The 20,225-nt window shown below is 35.5% G+C and overlaps 1 protein-coding gene across 1 annotated transcript; it reads left to right on the top strand.

Moving 5' to 3' along the window:
- Nucleotides 1-17,895: 17,895 nt before the first annotated feature.
- LOC110687328 lies at nucleotides 17,896-18,948 on the top strand. Its single transcript, XM_021863967.1, has one exon. The coding sequence runs from the start codon at nucleotides 17,896-17,898 to the stop codon at nucleotides 18,946-18,948; it is 1,053 nt and encodes a 350-aa protein (XP_021719659.1).
- Nucleotides 18,949-20,225: the final 1,277 nt, after the last annotated feature.

The following is a 20,225-nucleotide window of genomic DNA, read 5'->3' as shown; positions in this document are numbered from 1 at the left end:
GCGCGACCCACGCGCGGATGCACAGCTCACTTGCGCGGGCACGCAAGTGGCACGCGCGAGTGCGCCCAATAGCAGGCCATGCCATTTCTTCTTTCTTTCCTCCTTTATCCTTATTTCTCATACTTTAACTTTCGACCTTCTACTCTTTCTTACTCTAAACTACAAACCCTAACCCCCAAATTTTCCCAAACATCATTTAAACTCACAAATTTCCCTCACAAATCACTCATTTCCCACATAACTCTCCTCAAATTACTGATTTTTCATACTACTACTCACCATTTCTTCTTCTTCAAGCTTCAATCTCCATTGGAGACCAAATTAGGGATTTTGAAATTTAGGTTAATTAGTGCTTTAACCTTGGTTAGTCTTGCTTCTTGTATGGTATAATCATCTTCTCTACTCTTTATTGAACTTGTTTTACTACATTTGCATAAGAATTTGATTTTTCCATACTTGTGAATAGTAGTAGTATTGTTTTGGGTATTTTGTTGACTGAATCAATAATGTTGATTCATATTGTTGTTGTTTGATAATCTTTGATGCTTAACGTTTGATTGTTGTTGTTTGTTTAGCATTGTTGTCGCTTTTGGTGTGATTTTGGTGAAGTTTGAAGTTAGTATTCACTTTGGTGTTTGGTGTGGTTTCCTTGTGGTGTTGATAAGTATTGGTTTTGGTGGTGATTATAAGAGTGATTATTTGAGTTGCTTGGCTTTATTTTGGTTGTTTACTATGTCAAGAGTCTTGAGATCTTTGACATCCAAGAAGAGGCAGGGGAAGGAACCCCAAGTCCGAATTGAGGAACCACAACAAGAACCTCAAGCTCAAAACCAAACGTCAAATGAACCCTTACCCTTCCCCACTCTTAAGTTCAACAACCCATCAAATAAACCAATTTATGCCAACATCAAAAAGAGACTCCTTAGACCGTCTTGCCATTACTATATAGAGAAGATATGATAAATTTGGGCATTAACTAACGAGGATTTAAGGATTCTCTTTGACAATCTTCGAATAGGCACATTTGCAAACACCGCCTACCGAACATATGTTGAGCCCACTAGGGAGTTCCTATCTTCTTTTGAGGCCACTCCAATTGGTGATACCGATTTTGAAATCTCTTTCCAACTCTTCAACCAAGATCATAATCTTTCCCTCCGAGAGTTCAATGAAACTCTTGACTTCAATCCTGATGCCGATCTTCTATTCCCTGAGCATGAGCATTTTAATGGGTACGCCGAGTTTGCTTGGTGGAACGCTATTTCAGGTAAAGAAGAATTTAGTGCCCGCTTCTCCCTTGCTGCTAATATGTACCAACTTTCTCTTCGCATCTTGCATAGGCTCTTGGGGTACTCAGTTCTCCCAAGCAAGATTTGGGTAAAATGACAAAGCTTGAGTTGGTCGTACTTTGGTTAGGCACAAGGGAGAAGTGGTGAAATAGGTTGAACATGGGCCACCTGTTCTTGAAGAGTTGTGAGTCTATCATAGGGGGATGAAGGACGGGAGAGATAACTTGTGGGAGTATGGTTACTAAATTAGCTAGGAGTTTGGCTACTCCCGTTACCTTGCTTCTTGTACCTCCGTGAGTGATGCGGATGACATCTACCTCGACATTGAACAACTCAAGAGGGTGCATTTCATTGTCGAGACTAATGATGATGATGTACATTATTGGTTGGTGAGCAAGTGCATAGGTGTTATCTTCCTAACCCTTCTTTAACTTCCTTGAGGAGAAAGGCTCCCAATGTTTGGTATGTTACCCATAGAAATCGGTTTCTGGGTGCTAACATGGGTGGTGGTCTAGAGAAAGATGATGATGATGATGAACAACAACTACAACAACAACAATTTCATCCTCGAGGCATGCAAAGCCTTAAAGATCAAATGGCAAGCATGCAACTTGGCATGCGAGGGCTAATGGAGATGTAACAAGGTATGTTCCTCCAACAACAAGCACTTTATGAGGCGAGTGTGAACTGGGCGAAGTCACCCCCACGGTCAATCATCCATATTTGCCGCCACAACACGGTCCTGTACCGTCTTGGGGGGTGATAACAAGCCCATATATGCATATTGGCAAGGTCCTTAAGGACCTAATATCGAGTTGTGCTCCTTCCTCGATGAACACAGGAAATATGATTACCGTGTGTCCGGCGGGAGTGACTATATGGGTGATCCTAACTACCCCTATGTCGACCCCACTCACCCCACCCCTCTTTCTTTGCCTCCACAATACGATCCCTTGACCTCTTAGCAAGAGGATAACTTCCGAGGTCATTATGGATGGCCACTCGGCTACACTGGTGGATGGGATCCTCATGGTCCCCCATCTGGATTTTCCTATGATAGAGACGATGATGAGGCCGGTCCTAGGGGCCAATAGTTCCCTATTTGTGCTTTTTCCTCCATCCCTTTACTTGTTGATTGTTTGTTTTTCATGATGGGATGTTGAGATGATTTTATTTAAGCTTGGGGGACTTTATTCATCATTGTGAGGGGGGGTGTGTGTCTTGTGTATGCTTGTTGATGTGCTTGGTCTCTTTTTACCTTGTTGCACATGATTCTTCTCTTTAGCCCTTGATGACTTTGTTGGTTGTTGTTGTGATGATGATGATGCTTTGGTGATGTGATATTTTTTTGATAATTTTTTTTTATTTTGATGATAATGGTTTTTGGTGATTTTTTATGATGATATGAATGATAATAATTGTGTTCCCTTTCAATCCAAACCCTTGAATCCAAACCCTTGGATTAGCTTAGTGTATAGTTTTATTTTTTTGTTTTTATTTTGAAGTTACTAACACGTGTTTTGTGTATAGTTTGTTTTCTTTTCTCCTTTCTAATCTTGCTTTGTAGATCGAGCTTGCTTCTTGGAGCTACGTGGAGGCGTAAGCTTCTTTATGCTTCTTTTATTAGCTTAGCTTGGAACGCTTGCGATCTTTCTATTTCTCCCTTCTTTTATTTTCTTTCTTGTTTGCATATTTTAGGGTTAGTTTAGGAAGATTACGGTTCGAGGATGTTTGCTTTCAACACCTTAAGGGTGTTTGGGCCATAAGTGTTGTAGTCGAATGGCCACTTGTTTGTCGATTGGGATATATATGATTTTTCATGCACCTTTGAACTCTTCTTTTCCTTTTCTTTTCTTTTCTTTTCTTTTCTTTTATTACTTTTCTTTCTTTATTTTCTTTGAATATTAAAATTCCAAAAAGATTTTTGTTTGAGGCAAAGTTTTGTGTTTCTTGTTATTGTTTTGGACATAATACCACTTGGACCTGTATATTTGAATGTATGACTTCCTAAATGTTAAAGGTTTGCATGTTTTGAGAGTATGCTCGGTTGATTCTAGGATAAGTGTATGCTAAGATAGTGTGTTTAGAACTTTTGGGACCTTGAAGCCCTAGTCTACTTGCTTGTGGTAAGAAGGTGTTGCTTCCTATAGCGAATTTGAAGCTAATAGTGAGTTTTTGCTACAACCATGTGAAGTTTCATTTTTCTAGCCTTCTACCTACTTTGCATGAGCGACACATGGATCCTTGGCTATTGCTTACTTTATCTAGAACTTGATTTTTATCTTCCGAGATCGCGGCCGAATCATTTAGGAAGGACAAAGGCATCTTTTCGGGGTGGTTATGCTTATTTTTCTAGGTTTAGTTCTTATATTTTTTATTCTTGTTTTTGGGTTTAAATTTGCCTCCTTGCTACCCATTTAAGCCTTATACCTTCTTTTCTAGCCATATCTCTAGCTCTCTAGCCATTTGTTTCATTTTTGTTTCTGTCTTTGGTTTTTGTGAAGCTTATGGTCCTTAGTTTGTTGGTGCTTATTGGAGTTAAAGCATGGATATTTGGTTCATTTGATGAGCAAGTTTGTGTTCTATATAGTGTGTGGATAAAGGCAAATGCAAGTTGAAAAAACCGTCCATAGTCAAAAGAGGCGAGGACAAAGCAATAAAGATAGAAGAAAACAAAAGCAAATGCTTTGAAAAGAAAAAAAAAGGAAAACAAAAGGCACAAAAATATTTTGATGTAGGTGTGATCTTGAGGACAATACTCCACTTAATCTTGGGGGGAAGCGTGCTTACGCATTTTGTATATATGTCTGTAATTTTTTCTTTGAATAAGCTTTGGGGTGTTGGTATTTTCGTTTGGTGATAGCTTGAGTATGATGTTGAGGATTGATCACCCTTTGCTTCACAATTTAGGTATACCACCAAATTTAAAATTTTAGCCTACCTTTACCCTTTTCGCCCTTACATTACAACCCTTCAAAGACCTTTTGACCCTTATGGTTGAGTCACAAGTCGGTGGAGGGAGATAGGAGTCAAGCTTATGGAGTGGTTTGCATAGTCAAGATGTCGAGTAGCCCTAAACTCTCTTCTTTTCCGGTTCCTTCGAGGAATCATTGATATGCTCACTAGAGGTGGATTTGAAACTAGTAGGGAGAACGCGATAAGATTGTTTGGGATGAAGGTGAATTGTGTTTCATTAGTTCTCTACGCTTAGCATATTTTATGTTTCAATCAACCTTGGATATCTTGGAACATGCATTCCCATATTTGTTTAGGAAGTTTTGCATCCATTTGTGCTTGGTCATTTTCAAAGTCCATTTCATAGCATATGTTTTCCCTTTTACTTCTTTTTCATATAATTTTTCATGCTTTGCCTTAGTTTTGTTTTGAGAGTTATGGGTTAAGCTCTTTTGGAAACCCTTACGAGACCTCACTCGTTCTCATTGGCGACTTTAAGGTTTTAAGGTCTTGTTGTAGCTAAAAACCACCGTGACTCCTACATTAGTGAGTTAGTGTATATTCCCATCCCCTTTTCTCTTTTTTCTTTATTTGAATAAGTCATTCATATTTCCTTACTTGCTTTTGTTTTGCTTGAGGACGAGCAAAAGTTTAGCTTGGGGGAATTTGATGAGTGTCATTTATGGCACTCAAATGGCAATATTTTAAGATGTTTTTGATCTCTTTTATCGCTTTCTTTCTATCTTTTCTCTTAGTTTTGACCTCTTACTCTCTAGTTTATCTTTTTCTTGCTTATTTTACCTTTTCTTCTATTTTCGTAGATTTAATTTTCTTTTCTATTTTATTTGTTCTCTTTTCATTGTTAGTAGGTATAAGGTGAAGTCCAAGACCCTTCATGATGATTTCTCGGGTTGGAGGATGCTTAAAGTTCAAGGTGGAAGCTCTTACATAGCTCATAAGGCAAGGAGTGGCTAGCTTCAAGATTTGGTGATAGTGCCCGCGTGCTGCGCTCACATGAAAATATGGTGTTGAACCCGCCGTAAACTCCATTTCGGGACTTCCATATCTAGTGACAATCAAGAGGAGCACACCACCTACATCAAGAGCGCATGAAGGAAATCTCCTACTTCGGTGGCACAGGAGCGCTTACCACCTGTGCGGGCGCGCACTGGCGTGGGTGCGCACCTCTTTCGCGCGGGCACACCACCTGAGTTTCCTGTTCCATACCCAAATTGTCGCGGGCACACATGCTCGGACAAGGCACGCTCGGACATGTCTATTTTTGGACGTCTTCCTTATTTCTCCCTAGTTAGTTTTACTATAAATAGCTATTCCTTCTATTTTTGGTGAATAATAAGTATTAGACTTCAACTTCCATTTTTGTACTAGATTTTAGAGAGAGAAATTGGTGATTTCTACTTTTGATCTTCTTCTACTTTGAATGCAAGCACAATTTCTTTAATTTGATCAAAGTTTATAAGATTCGTCTTTCTTCTTCTTAATCTAATCTCTTTGCATTCGATTTTGATTAGTTGTTGCAATTTCAAGTTTATTAGTAGATTTGATCTTGATTAGTTTTTTTTGCAATGATGATGATGTTTATAATGAATAGATTGGTTTTGCTTCTTCAATGTACAATGATTAGTGAGTAGAATGTTTGCTAGGGTGATGGTGAAGCATGCATGAATGATGGATCATTGCTAACTGAAGGATTTTGATTGATTGAATGTTGTAATTAAATTGGTTGACATAATTGTGCATGTGTTTGGATTGATAGGAGTAGCTAACCTTGATTTTCAAGCTAGATTGCATTGTGATTCCTAATGACATGACCACTTGATTTAGGGATTGCATTTATTGATTGAATTTAATTTGTGATTCTTCTTGTTAGTCATCCATAGAGGAAACCTAGCTTGACTTCTAGGAGATAATCTTTTGAGTTCTATCGATTGCGATTACTATTTTCCCTTGCAACGTTTGGTTAATCGATTCCCCTCAATTAGCATCTCTATCCTGATTGCACGTGGATCCTAATCCCTAGTGCTTTTGATATTGAATTTCTTTAGTGATTTAGTTGTTTGAGACCATAGCTTACACAATCAACACCTTCCTATACTTTAAAGTAGCTTGACCCTAGGCTCTAGTAACCTTTCTCCCATTCCTAGTGGTTCAACCCTTAGCTTACCCCTATACTTTGTTTAGGATTAGTCGAGTGTTTACAAATTTTGTTGATAATGTTTTGAGCATAAAACGACGTGTTTAAATCCACAATTCCAAAAATTGAAATGAGTAATTTGAAATCAAATACTAATTCCCAAACATTGCCTAAATGTATTTAAAATGTTATGTTTATTTTAATATGTAAAGCCATCTTTTACTCTCTCCATTTCTTTTTATTTTAATTTTTCTATTTAGAATTTATTAAACATTTATATTTCTAGATCGAACTCGATAAGTTTTTACCGTTCAATCTCTAAATCAAAATAACTCAACTAAAGTTTTGAGCATTGTACAACTACACAACATCTAACACATTTATCGTCTATATGCAAATTGTTTTAATAAAATATTACGCAAATAGGCATAGGACATAAAGGTCATCGCTAATATTTCTTCTCAAAGAGCTAGCCTATCGCGCGAGTTGGAATCCCTAGTTACATTAAAAATTTATATTACTCATTATAATTTAAAGCTTATTAGTGCCAAATCAGAGTGCTTTTTTTAATATGTAATTTTTTTTGGAAAAATTACTTTAAATAATTCAACCTTTGCCCATTCACCCAAAATAAACCAACCTTTGGATTATTTCGAAAAAATTCAACCTTTATACCCCTTCTTCCCATACCACACCTTACAGGTCACCTATCCAATACTATCGGTTATATGTGCTACGTGGCACATCATGATTGGTTTTTTTTTTTAATTTACTTCTTTTTAAATTTTGAGTTGGAAAAAAAAAAAAAGAAACAAACCCACCCACCTCTACTGGTTTCTCTCCCCTCACTTTCTTTCTTCTTTCTCGCTCATCCCCCATCACCACCATCCTTCCTTCTCTCTCCTTTCCCTTCCATGACCTTCCTCCATTACCACTTCACCTCCCCTTTAACTTACCCACCAACAACAACACCTCTAGCCACCACGAACCTCCAGACACCACCACCAACACCTCTAGCCACCACGAACTTCCAACCACCACCAAACATACCTCCAGCCACCATGAATCTCTAGCCACCACCTCCAACAACAACCAACTAACTAATAAGCACAAACCTCACAACCAATGTCGTTTAGAAACCACCCCTTCTGCCACCTATACATGCGTGCGTCACCCCATCCTCACCACCACAAACCTTAAAACCCCACATCTACTTCCAAACGACATAACCACCACCCTTTACTTCAATCTTGTTGCCACAGCTGTCCATATCCCTTCTTTACCCTGAAATTTTTTTTTAAAAAAAAAAAATTAACGAAATCTTCATTCAGATCTAATGATTATTTCGAAACAGTGGTTTTTTTCCAAAAAGGGGGATGATTTCCTGTGGGGAGGGCTTGTTTAAGGGGCGATTTCAAGTAGGTATATGAGTGTTGCAGTGGAAGGGCGGTGACGTTGGTGGTTGAGGTGGGTATGAGTGCTACGATGGAAGGGTTGGTGCAGGTTAAGGTGGTGGGCGGTCTGGTAAAGGGTGGTGGTGGGATGAGTGGTGACTTCAAAAGAAAGAAGGAGAAGATAAAATGGAGGTGGAGCTTTAGGTGGTGATGGAGGAAAATGATGGCAAATGGTGGGAGGAAGGAGAGAAAAAGGGATGACCAGCTGTTTAGGTTACCGAACATTTGGGTTCATTTTGGAAAGAAGGGGTATAAAGATTGGATTATTCTATAATAATCCAAAAGTGGGATTAGTTTTGGAGAAGAGGGCAAAAGTTGGATTATTTAAAGTAATTTTTCCTTTTTTATCAGTTTTGTTATGCAATTTATATGAAAGTAATTAGTGGTTTATTTTATTTATTAATCTTCTGTATTTCAACGCATTGTTAATTTTGAATTTTTAAACTTTAAGGGTTTACATTGAAAAGTCAAATTACTAATTATATTTTAAAGTTTAGTATTCATTGTTGCTTTATCATTATAACGTTTGCTAGACCAAGCCAACTGCCAAATTAGCTTTTTTTTTTTTAATATCATTTTCTATGTAATTTACATGGATTTAATTAGTGGTTTTTACCATTTTTTTTCTTTATTAATCGTTAATAGTTCTATACATTGTTAATTGTGAAGTTATAAGCTTTAAGATAGAGTTAATTGCTTACATAAAAAAGTCCAATTATTCATTATTGTTTGTTTATTTGTAAATTATTGATTCCTACTATATATAAAAATCATAAAGTACATTTCAACTATATTATTTTTTCAATTCTTTGTGAAAATAAACTTTGAATATATTTTTTTTACTTTTTAAATCGCGATGCTACCTTAGCTACCATGTCAGGCCCCTTATACTTTACTTGACTTTGCCTTTGGTAATGTACGTAATAGATTGTAAGTACATCTATATCAAGCATATTAGAATGACAATACTGAGTGTCATAGCTTACATATTTAGTACAAACACGGACAACATAATTGGTTTTGTAACCATATATATAGCCTTAGCTTATTCCTTACTTGTGTTTTAAATATGCTCTTTGGAACAGTGAGGGACCATCAATTGAAAGTTTCATTGTGTTAGTCAAAGATGGCATTTCACCTGAATAGATTGAAGAGCGAGCTCATCAAAGGCTATGCTAATCCCGTCAATCACATAAAACCAATGGAAGCCTTCCATTAGTATCTCATTTCTCTCGAATTCCACTTTTTCTTCTTTCAAATTATTGTTTTTGTATCAGATACTAATGAGCACGTGACTTATGGTTTTCATGCGATTTAAGCCCTTAGATCATGTTAATCGAACGGTTCACATGCTTCTTGTGTTATTAATGGCATTTTTGTAATATTTAAACTTTACAAAGTCATTTTCAGTTTCATTTCTAAAAAGTAAATTAAAAGTTAGTAATAGTAAATGAAATCGGTCATAAAATAAATGAAATTGCCTTAATAGTTAAAATCTGGAAAAAAAAGTTTGAAAAATCGTGAAATTACGAGAATGTCATTAATAAATACGGGTGAAACGTAAGCCATCATATGGAGTGCGATCAACGCTTGAGCTTGGTTCCTAGTTCTCATTATTCACCTTGGTTCTCACATGATCTCAATTATATATGTATACATACATACATAGGGGTGAGCAAACATTCAGGGTACCCTGACCTGGAACCGGAAACTGCCTGTAACCGCAGGTTCCAGAACCGAAACCTGTAGATCAGGTTCCAGAACCGGAACCTGTAGATCAGGTTCTGGTTCCAGGTAATAAAATTGGAAACCTGTTACAACAGGTTCCGGTTCCGGGTAATAAAATTTTGAACCCAAAACCCGTAGGGTACCCTCTTAGTACAAGTTCCCTGTAGGGTACACGAAATCGAAACCTATCATTTAAGCCCAAATATAAAAACCTATATCAAAATTATATAATTAAGTAAGCCTAAAAAAAACCCTAAGCTCATACATCATTTCTCATTTCCTACACAAGTCCTCACCTACCACTCTCCCTCCTCTTATTCATTTTTTATCTTACTCTGACAGGTTTAATTAATGGTATTAATACAAGTATTTTAATTTTGTATTAAATATACTAGACAATCAGTGTTCGTTTGTTATATTTGTATTAAAGTTGTAAGCTTTTATTGTGAACATCCATTTTATTTTTATTTTCTTAAAATATTGTAACAATTTATCAAATAAATATTAAGCTTACTTTGGAAAACAGGGTACCCTGTTCCGGAACCAGAACCTGGTTCCCAATTTTTAGGAACCTGTTGAACAGATTCCGGTTCCAGTTCCTATTATTAGGAACCTGTTGCAACAGGTTCCGATTTCGGTTCCTGAGATTTTTACAGGGTACCCTGCTTAGCTCACCCCTATACATACATACAATCTCACCACGTGTTAATATATATATATATATATTAATATATTAAAACTTAATAGCTAAGCATGCAATCTCACCACATGTTACTATTACCAAGCAGATGATGTGATACCATTTCATACAATTAAAGATTAATATTATTCCTTAAACAAAAATCAACAATTGTTAGCATTTATGTTTGAAAACATGAACACATGTTCATTATACTTAGGGTTGTTCACAGTGCGGTTTGGATCCAAAATAGCAAAATTGTAGTTTGTATTTTTTCAAACCGCACCGCAAAATGCGGTTTGGTGCAGTGCGGTTTGCGGTTTAGCCACATTTTTTTAAAAGTTATAATTATTATTTTGTTAAAAACCTTTTATTTTATTTTTTGATTATTAATCAATAATTCAAATATTAAACTCTTTTTTAACCTTTAATTAGCTTATTATCAAAGAATATATCATATTTTTTAGTTCTTTTATATATATTTTTTTTTATAAAAATATAGAATAAAAATGGTTTAACAATTTGCAGTGTGATGGTTTAAACTGCAAACCGGATCAAAGTGAGGTTTGGTCGAAATTTCTTTGGAAACCGCACCAAACCGCGCTTTGGCTTGGTCATTTTCGAAAACTGCACTGCAATTTTAAACCGCAAACCGCACCGCAAAATTGGGGTTTGGTGCGGTCTAGACTACACTCTAAACAGCCCTAATTGTACTTTAACTTTAACTTTAACAACTACTTCAATGACACATCCTATGTCAACAACGTTTTATTAATGGGGTCATTCGGTAAGTGTGTTATAGGGTTATTTGGTCAGTGTTATAGGGGTTATTTTGTTCTTTTACAAGCGACAACATGATGTGGCCAGCCGCACACCACAAAACACAATGATCTTTTAATATGACAATACATCATATTATATTTCTTCAAATTATTAATACATTTAAAATAAGGTAATTTCGTAACAATATTTTAAAAAATGATGAATCCATTAAATAATAGATTTTTTATTACACAAATTATTGTTGTTGTTGTTATTCATTTTAGAGAATTTCAGACCCTTTTTCTTTAATTTTAATTCATCATTTTACTTGGTTGCTTTTTGTTTTGTTTTGTTTTTCTTTATTCTCTTCATTTGTGCAAGTCTGTCCTAAATTTTTTTGGGTTTTTCCCAATTTTTAGGGATTTTTATTCTCATCTATGGATGAGAATTTTATTTTTACGGTTTTGATAATAATTGGAAAGGTGATTTGGATTTATATAGATTTAGGGTTTGTCATTAACTCTATGATCAAAACATAAAGCGGATTGCGAAAGTCTCTACTTGGAAAGATGAGAAGACATCAAAATTTGCTACTCGCATCAAGTTTGAAGTGGTGGAGTGTGAATTATGCCAAATATGCAAATTAGTTATGATTTTGATTGTAAAAGTTATGTAAATTTCTCTAAATTTGTGGTTTTTAAGTCTTTATTATTATTATTATTATAGATGTTGTATGACTATTCATTAATGAAATTATTTCCTCCCCTCAAAAAAAAAAAAAAGATTCAGGGTCAAAAGTATTATGATTGATTTCATTTTAATCTAGTGACTCTAGTCAACAATATGAACCAAATTCAACCAAAAAAACAATTAAATCAACAAAGAATATACCCTTTTCTTTACCATGATATAAGGAGATATTATAATATATATCATACTCATCAAGGAAAGTAATTTCCATTGATTAAAATTTACAAGGTTATAATGAGAGTGCTAATCATATTAGGTACCTAACAAGATATGTAAGGATATCGTAATATATTCTTTTACAAAATATATCAAACCCATGAAGGAGAATATTATGTGTATATTCTCTATCAAAACCCTTTCACCATAGGGTTTATATATCAACTTCTTAAAAACAGAGGTCATTTGGACCAATTAATATATATTATATATCTTTAATCCCCTAATTATCATATCAACTCCTTACTGTATTTATCATAATCTAAAAAATTCATCATCTATATAATCAATTACTACGCGTAACAAACACAAGATACATGGCATGAGAAGGACCGTTTGGGTAGGACCTCCCCCCCCCCCCCCTCCCCTCCCCCACCCCTCCTAAAGTTAGGATTACCTTAAGTTAATTGATAGTTGGGACTTTTTAAAGAAGACCGACCATAGTTGGGACTACTAGCATCAATTTTTCTAAGAAATTTTTTTTTTAAAAAAAAAAAAAAGAAATAATAGGAGACTCTTTTCATGAACCAAACGTCCAGTGCATCAAAAACTGTAATACCAAATAACAATTTATAACTATCTCGATTTTAGGGTAAATGCAACTATATGAATGAAACAATCTTTATTCTCCTTATCAATATTTATTTTCTCTCATTAGAAATAATTGAGAGGTTATCTCACTAAGATTGTGAGATAGTGTGTTTGTTTTTTATTTTTGCTTATTCCCAAGGAAATCTAGGGATTATTTTAGCATGCAATGAATAGACTTTCTAGACATCCTTCAAGTGCTTAGAGCTCAAAGATCTCCCCTTTTTAGCCTCCTAAATCAATGTGCTTGCTTCTTTGATTCTTGCAAAAGGTGATCTTTAAACTTGCAAGTGTTTTGACGTTGGAAGATTTTCTTTTTCAGTTCCCCAATCCCTGAGCTTTCTTTTTTGTGCAAGCATTGAAGCTAGGTTGAACAATTAGGTTAGTTGAAGGTCTGGCTTCGGTCTTCTATTCCCTCTATTTAAACATGACTGATAACTCAGTCTTTCACACCAACCAATTCGCTCAATATGTCTTTCTCTTTCCTTATAATCTTCATTAATTGTGAGCATAAACTATGCCTTACAATCATACAATCTATCCTCTCAACTACCTAGTTTCAGAATGGATATCATCTTAACTACCCCTGATGCTAGGATACTTGACGACATTGATTAGAATGCTACTGTTGTAGGGCGTTTTGTTGGGGATTTTCCACCAAACCCAACACTCATCCAAGGCCGTCTTATAAATACCCAATGGATTAGAAGGGGTGCATGTAATACCCCGTATTTTTAAGACTTATTTTCTAATTAATTAATTAGTATCTTCTAAAAAGGGTATTTTAGTAATTTATTTTATTATTTGAATTTTGGAGCCAAAATGATATTTAAATTTTGGTGCCAAAAACATTTTAAAACATAATTATTATTTTTGGATTTTGGATAAGATTTATTATCTATTTATTTTATTTTAAAATCGGATTATATATATATTTTGGATATTTTAATTAAGCAAAAATTATATTTTCCTATTTATTTAAAAGGGCCAAAATTCCCTAATAATTAAGCTAGGATTTTTTGGACGGATTTTCTTAGTGAAGAAAATATGATTTTCTTAGTTAATTTAATTAGTGAATAATTTGTATTTTTCTAATTAATTATTTTATATAAAATATATTATTTACACAATCAATTTTATTTCTTAAAATCTTACAAAATAATTCTTATAGACCAATGAGGAGGTCCGAAAATATGAGCATACAAGGCTCAATATTTTCGGCCACCGCATGGTAATTTTGAGCAAATTATTTTGGTAATTCTTGTATTTTAATTATCTTCTTTAAATTCTATTATTTCCTTAATTCTTATTTTCCATCTCCAAAATATTTGATTATTTCTTAATCAAATTTTTAATTATTTGATTATTTCTTATTTTCCATCTCCTAAATATTTGATCATTTCTTATTTTCCAAATATTTGATTATTTCTTATTTTCCATCTCCCAAAGATTTGATCATCTTATATATTTACCATGAACCATTTTTTTACTAATCCCCAAGCAAAGCCACTTACCATTTAATATTTCATGACTACATACTTACCTTATTTCTTAATAGCTTAATCACCATAAAACTAAACTTTCCTTAATTCTTTAGCTCCTTTTTCCAAGTAATTCCTTTAACCAAATTTGCCATAATTCTTCCTACATTTTCTTACCTTAATTCTTGCATTAGCTAGCCTATAAATACCCCTTGAAACATAGCTAAAAACTCACACCAAAGCTCTCTGCTTTCTCTCTAATTTCTCTCTAATTCTCTTCTCTCTTTCTTTTATTTCTTGCACCAACCACCACCACAAATCACCACCTTCACTGTCAGCCACCACCTCCACCGCCGGCTGCCACCTTCTCCGACCAGCCCTGACGCCGACCACCAGCAGCAGGCGTGCTGCTACCCCTTGTCGAGCCTCTCCTTCATCATCTTCTTAGGTTTTCTATTTATTCTTCTCTTCTCCTAATTTTTTTTTATTATGGGGGTTTTATAAATATTATTATGAGATTTTTTAATTAAATAAAATCAATTTATTATTCAAGTTTGTGAAATGGGATTTTATAAGGTGCTTGTACATATAGTTGGGGGTTTTTATTTTAATTGTCATGGTTATCTGATGACCTTATATTGATTAAGGTTATATTTAATTGTAGGGTGTTTTTGACAAGAGTTCTTGAGATTCTTTGTATGTTTGCTAAGCGAGGATCAAGGTACGTTTAGGTGGCTAGATACCTTTGGAAGTGATTGATTTGAATAGCATGTTTTGTATAATTTTTATGATTAAATTAAATTGATTTGAATTATGAAATAAATTATGTTTGGAAGAATTGATTTTAATATATGTTTAATAAATAAATTTGAAGGATTGTTTTTAATATCATGTTTTGAATGATGGAATTATTTATCATATTTAAAAAGGTTTGATTTCTAAAGCATGTGGAATTTAATAAAAAGGAGTTTTGAGTTGATTTATTATAAAGGATTGAAATATTGATATAAAGAGGAATTATTGAAGTATTGAATTATTATTAAAAGCTTTACAAGAATGATTTCATTAATCCCACTATGCAGATTTGGTTGATAAGATTTTTGACTTTGTATGACCGAGTCTTTCCTGAAGGATAGCCTTTCAATACAAATATACTAGTTTAGGGGGTGTGCACACTTAGGAGAGGTATTGAGTTTGGAAAAGAGGAATTGATTTTTATCACTTAAATAATTATTATTCAAATTATTATTGAGTTATTGGAATTATTTTGAGAATCTTGGGAATTGGTTTTGAATTATGAGGTTTGAGTTATTGGAATTTTATGATTGGTTTTAAAAGCATGTTTGATTATATAATGAGTTTACTTATCTTGCACTTGAATGTACTTGGCATATTTTTCTAATTCGTATTTGTTTTGGTTTTGGTTCGACCTGTTAACCTTAATGGTAAGCAGTGTTGACTGTTTTCAGATGGAGTCAATAAATGAGCATTTGGGAGTCCCAAAATATTCTTAACCTAGTTTTAGGAATGTTGGTTTATTTCTATTTTGAGTACTCATAACAATGGTTACTATTTCTATTAAGTATTAATAAGGAAAGAGTTTGAGTTTCCGCTACGAAGTTGTGGTTTTAATCAGTAGTTTGAGTAGCCTTGCGTAATCACGCGGCAGTAATATGCCTACGTCTATCTCTACGGTATGATTATACGTATTATACTACTATTTCCGTAGAGAAATTTAGGGGTGTTACAAAGTGGTATCAGTTTTTTGGTCTGACAAAGATTAAAATAGGAAATAAATAAAAATTGTGGGTAGACTTAAGAGGGCATATAGGATAGAGTTTCGCATTTGTGTGTGAAAGTCAAAAGCATTATTTAAAAAAAAAAAAAACTATTTTCTTATTTGGAAAGATGATTGAGAAAAGGATTCTCGAGTTCTCTACAGAGGCCTATAATGGGTACGACTCTCTGTCTAGGTAAGATTCGCCTCGGCGCTTTAGGTAACTTACCTGGGAGACGCGGGCTCGACCGTCTAATATCATGATTTAAGTACACTATTATTATTTTCGAAAATAGAAAGAATTGAAACTATTTGAAAGCTTGAGTTTGTGTGATTGCTTGTGCATTAAAGTTGGTGTTACAACACCTTAGTCTATGGTCAAGAGGTCCTAAATTTTTCGGTTATTGCCCATAGTTGGGTGATTTTGAGTTATACTTGGTTGATTGAGTTATGAATTTCTTATGCAAATGGATTTTTGAATTGAATTGCTTATGTGAACTGGCATTGAATTGATTATTTTGTGTATGTGAAACAGATGGAAAGGATTGATGAAATAAGAAAGAACTTCTTTAACTTGAATTATTTGAAAGGTGATGGAGTCAGTGTTAGTGAGTTTGTGACTGGCATAGTCACTTTGGCCTTAATCCTTTATGAGCAATTGGAATCGGAAGTGTTTACCCAACCACCTTGGATGATTCTTTTAGCTTTAGCCCATTTTCCTAGAGTTATCAAATACAAACATCTCTTTGAAAAGTATGGGGATGTGATCAAAGAGAATGGAATGTGGAATGAAAGACATCATCATGAAGGAAAGTGGTTAGCAACCATGTCTAGCTTCAAGAGAGACTTGCACTATATTGAGCGTGACTATGAGCCTAGGAGGAGAATTGTGAGATTACCCAAACTTTTGAAGAATGCTATCTTGAAAGAACTTGACCAAATGTACCACTTGAATGCTCAACTACCCTTTCTATATCGAAGGCGTCGCAATGAATTTGAGTCTTCCATTGATGAGTCCATACCACCTCTTGGGAGGAGAAAGAATTACCCTTCTCCTTCACCTACTCCAAGCTATGAAACTTCTAAGCGTCCAAGTCTAAAAGCCCGTTATCGTATTGCCAAAAGGCCTATAAATCTTAACCGAGAAATTGATCCAAAGTCACCAAGTCCTGAATACCATCCATCTTCACCAAAAGTTCAACAAAAGCCCAATTCTTCTTCAAATCCAACTTGTGGTTGTGCTAGTCCACACAAAAGCCCAAACTATAGTCCAAATTCAAGTTCAAGCCATACTCCAAGTTACAGTGGCTATAATCCAACTTTCATGACTAACCCAAATGATAAGGGGAAGGCTAAGCAGGATGATCCTTACTATGATCCCAATGAGGATGACTATTCTGAGAGTGTTGCATGAATGATTGAACTATGCTATGTTTATTGCTTTCAATAATTGCCTTAGATGGAAAAGTTGTACTTTCAATTTGATTATTAATGAAATAAAGTTATTTTTATTGAATTTTTCTTATGTTATTGAGTGAATTAAATGCTTATATGAGTAGAACTTATTTTAATTTTCAAAGTATGGTACATATACCCAGGGATTATGTCTGAAAGAATGAGAAACCAAATGGGAAATAGGCGCACTGGTTCCAAAGTAGGGAAGGTCCTTAGGAAGTTAACCAATATCACTAAAAACATCACGAAAGTAGTGAACCAAGGGAACTGTCATTTTGACCTTGACTCTTACAGTGAAGTTTTTAAGAGAGTTGTTGCAGCCAAACCACCTGTTTACTTGGGAAAAGAGGACCCAGCCAGTCTTGGGAAAACTATATTAGGGAGTTTGACAAGTTGTTTGATGCTATTAATTGCCCAAGTGAGCTGAGGGTGAATAATGGAGTTTATTATCTAAGGGAGGAAGCTGACTTATGGTGGGCCCAAAGAAAGGATGAGTTGTTGAAGAAACTAAACTTTGGGTGGGATGAGTTTAAGGAAGCCTTGAGGGAGAAATTTTACCCTTCCTACCTGAGGAAGCAGAAGTGTATGGAGTTTACCAACCTGAGAATGGCGAACATGTCTATTAATGAATACTACAACAAGTTCATTGAGTTGATGAGGTTTGCCCCGGAAGTAGTTCCCACTAAAACCATCAAAGCTCAGAGATTTGAGCAAGGCCTGACCCTGACCCTTCAATGGAAGCTAGGGGGAGTAACTTTTCAGACCCTAGATGAAGTCTATGGCCGAGCAACCCACCTGTACGGGATCAAGGGGAGAGAGATGGAGCATTCTGGAGAAAAAAGGAAGAACCAAGACTCTTTTCACGGGGGTGAAAAGAGGCATAAGCCCAATGATAACCACCAAGGGAATTCTGGAGATATAAGGGACAACAAGGGGAACTTTGGGAAAGGGAATGGAGGCCAGTCGGCCAATGCTAGAGGGAATGGAAACCAGAGGGGTGAGAAGCCCAAGAGAAAGTATATCTGCAAGCGGTGTGAGAAAGACCACCTAGGGAAGGAACATGAAGGAAACCCAATGACTTTTCATTACTACCAGAAGTTAGGATACCATGAGTATCAGTGTTTCAAGAAAGAGGGTGACGTTAAGTCAAGAAAGGTGAAAGTGTCTAGTACTACTAGCAAACCACCACATCCTAATGGATCTGCCCCCAAGGTTGGAACTAGTAGCGTCGCGGGAGGTGCCCCAAAGGGTCGTGTGTTCGTGATGAACAGCCGTGAGGCTGAAACTTCTAATGATGTGGTAATTGGTATCTTCCTCATAAGTTCTTTGTCTGTGAAAGTTTTGTTTGATCGGGTGCATCCCATTTCTAAGATAGTAGTTGAAAGTCTTGGGTTAGTGAGTCCTGAGTTAGTTTCTGTAGAAGTGTCTATTCCGCCTAGGGAAGTGAGGAATTGTTCCAAGTTGTTTAGGAGTGTACCTCTTTCCATTTCTAGGGTAGAATTTCCGTCGGATTTGATCGAGTTTGATTTAAAGGATCTCGATGTGATTTTGGGTATGGATTGGTTGGGAAATTACGAAGCCAAGATTAATTGTGCAGCTAAAAAGGTTACTTTGAATAACCCAAGTAAAACTAGAGCGAGTGACAAGTGTCATTTATGACACATTTTAGGGTGGTTTTCTCCCTTTGTTTTAGGTTTATTTTAGTCTTTCTTGGTTATTTCTAATCCTTTTAGTATTTTTTTAGTTAATAAAGTCTTAGTTTATGTTTTTAGGCCTTAGTTATGAATAAAGCACTTTTTGCTCGGTTTCTAGCTTGATTTGCGTGCTATTCTATGTGATATTTCACTCTTTTCTATCTTGGTCTATTTGTCTAGGTACTTGGCACTTTCCTCGATGTTGATGACCCGAGAGAAAGTCGAAAAATTCATTAGAAGAAGCCTTGAAGCTAAAAAGAATCTAAGAAGCAGAGCATTTGTAGCGTCGAAGGCTATAACCGATGCCCGAGCAACCCTCCGCACAGCAAAGACCCTCGCACCAAGCAAGCCCAAGTAGCAGCCAGATCTTTCGTGGCGCGACAAGGTCCACCGTGGCACAGCAAGGTCCACTATGGCGCGACAGACCTGCCTGATGCGGTAAGGTCCATTGTGGCGCGGTAGCGTGGCATGTCCCACCACATGCGCAATACTTCATTTTAATTTCCAGGTTTTTCTTCGTTCCTAGAGATGGCACGGAGATGCCAATGAGAGGGCGCGATGGCACGGAGATGCCAAGGAGAGGGCGCGGCCCTGAGCCACCGCGGGCGCGGTTTTCTGGGTTTTCTTCGCACTTAATTTTCGGTTTTTCTCCTTTTAGTAGAATTTTACATTTTCTCTCTCCTCTAATTAGGATTAGGGTTAGATTAGAAGTTTTTCTCTCTAGTTTAGGAGTAGTTGTAGAGAGAAAAGGCTTGGGATTTCAATGGAGAATTGAGAGCTTGAAGAAGCAATTATGTGGATTTTCTTCTCAACTAATTAATGAGGATTTCTAACTTTCTCTCACCTTTATTACTCTCTTTAATTCTTGTTTTTGCTTAATTATTTGTTGATTAGAGTATATATTTGGTTTACTTGTCTGATTCTTGCTTTAATTCTTGTTTTACCTTGTTTTCCATGTTTTTCTTCACTATGATTGCTTAGATTTTGTTCTAGGGAAATGGATGAATGTTATGTTGATGAATTGAATGATTGATTGTGATTAGTATGCAATTGATTCTTGATTATTATGCATGGATGATGTTTACATTGCTTAGAGTCTTTTTAGCTAATTGATTCTAGGTTCCTAATTGTGCTTTCAATCAATTGTGTGAAAGTGAGTTGATTGAGAGTCTAGATTCTTCCATATCTATGCTAGGCTAGTTGCACGGGAGTGAATTGGCTTAGTAGGATAATTAGCATGCT

The sequence above is a fragment of the Chenopodium quinoa genome, unplaced genomic scaffold, assembly GCF_001683475.1.
Source record: "Chenopodium quinoa cultivar QQ74 unplaced genomic scaffold, ASM168347v1, whole genome shotgun sequence".
Lineage (NCBI taxonomy): Eukaryota > Viridiplantae > Streptophyta > Magnoliopsida > Caryophyllales > Amaranthaceae > Chenopodium > Chenopodium quinoa.
Note: the sequence above shows the minus strand (reverse complement) of the source record. Positions and strands in the feature narration are given on the sequence as shown.

What these genes read in the sequence shown, in the direction of transcription:
- LOC110687328 (XM_021863967.1), top strand. Translation starts at nt 17,896, where the DNA reads ATGGCGAACATGTCTATTAATGAATACTACAACAAGTTCATTGAGTTG.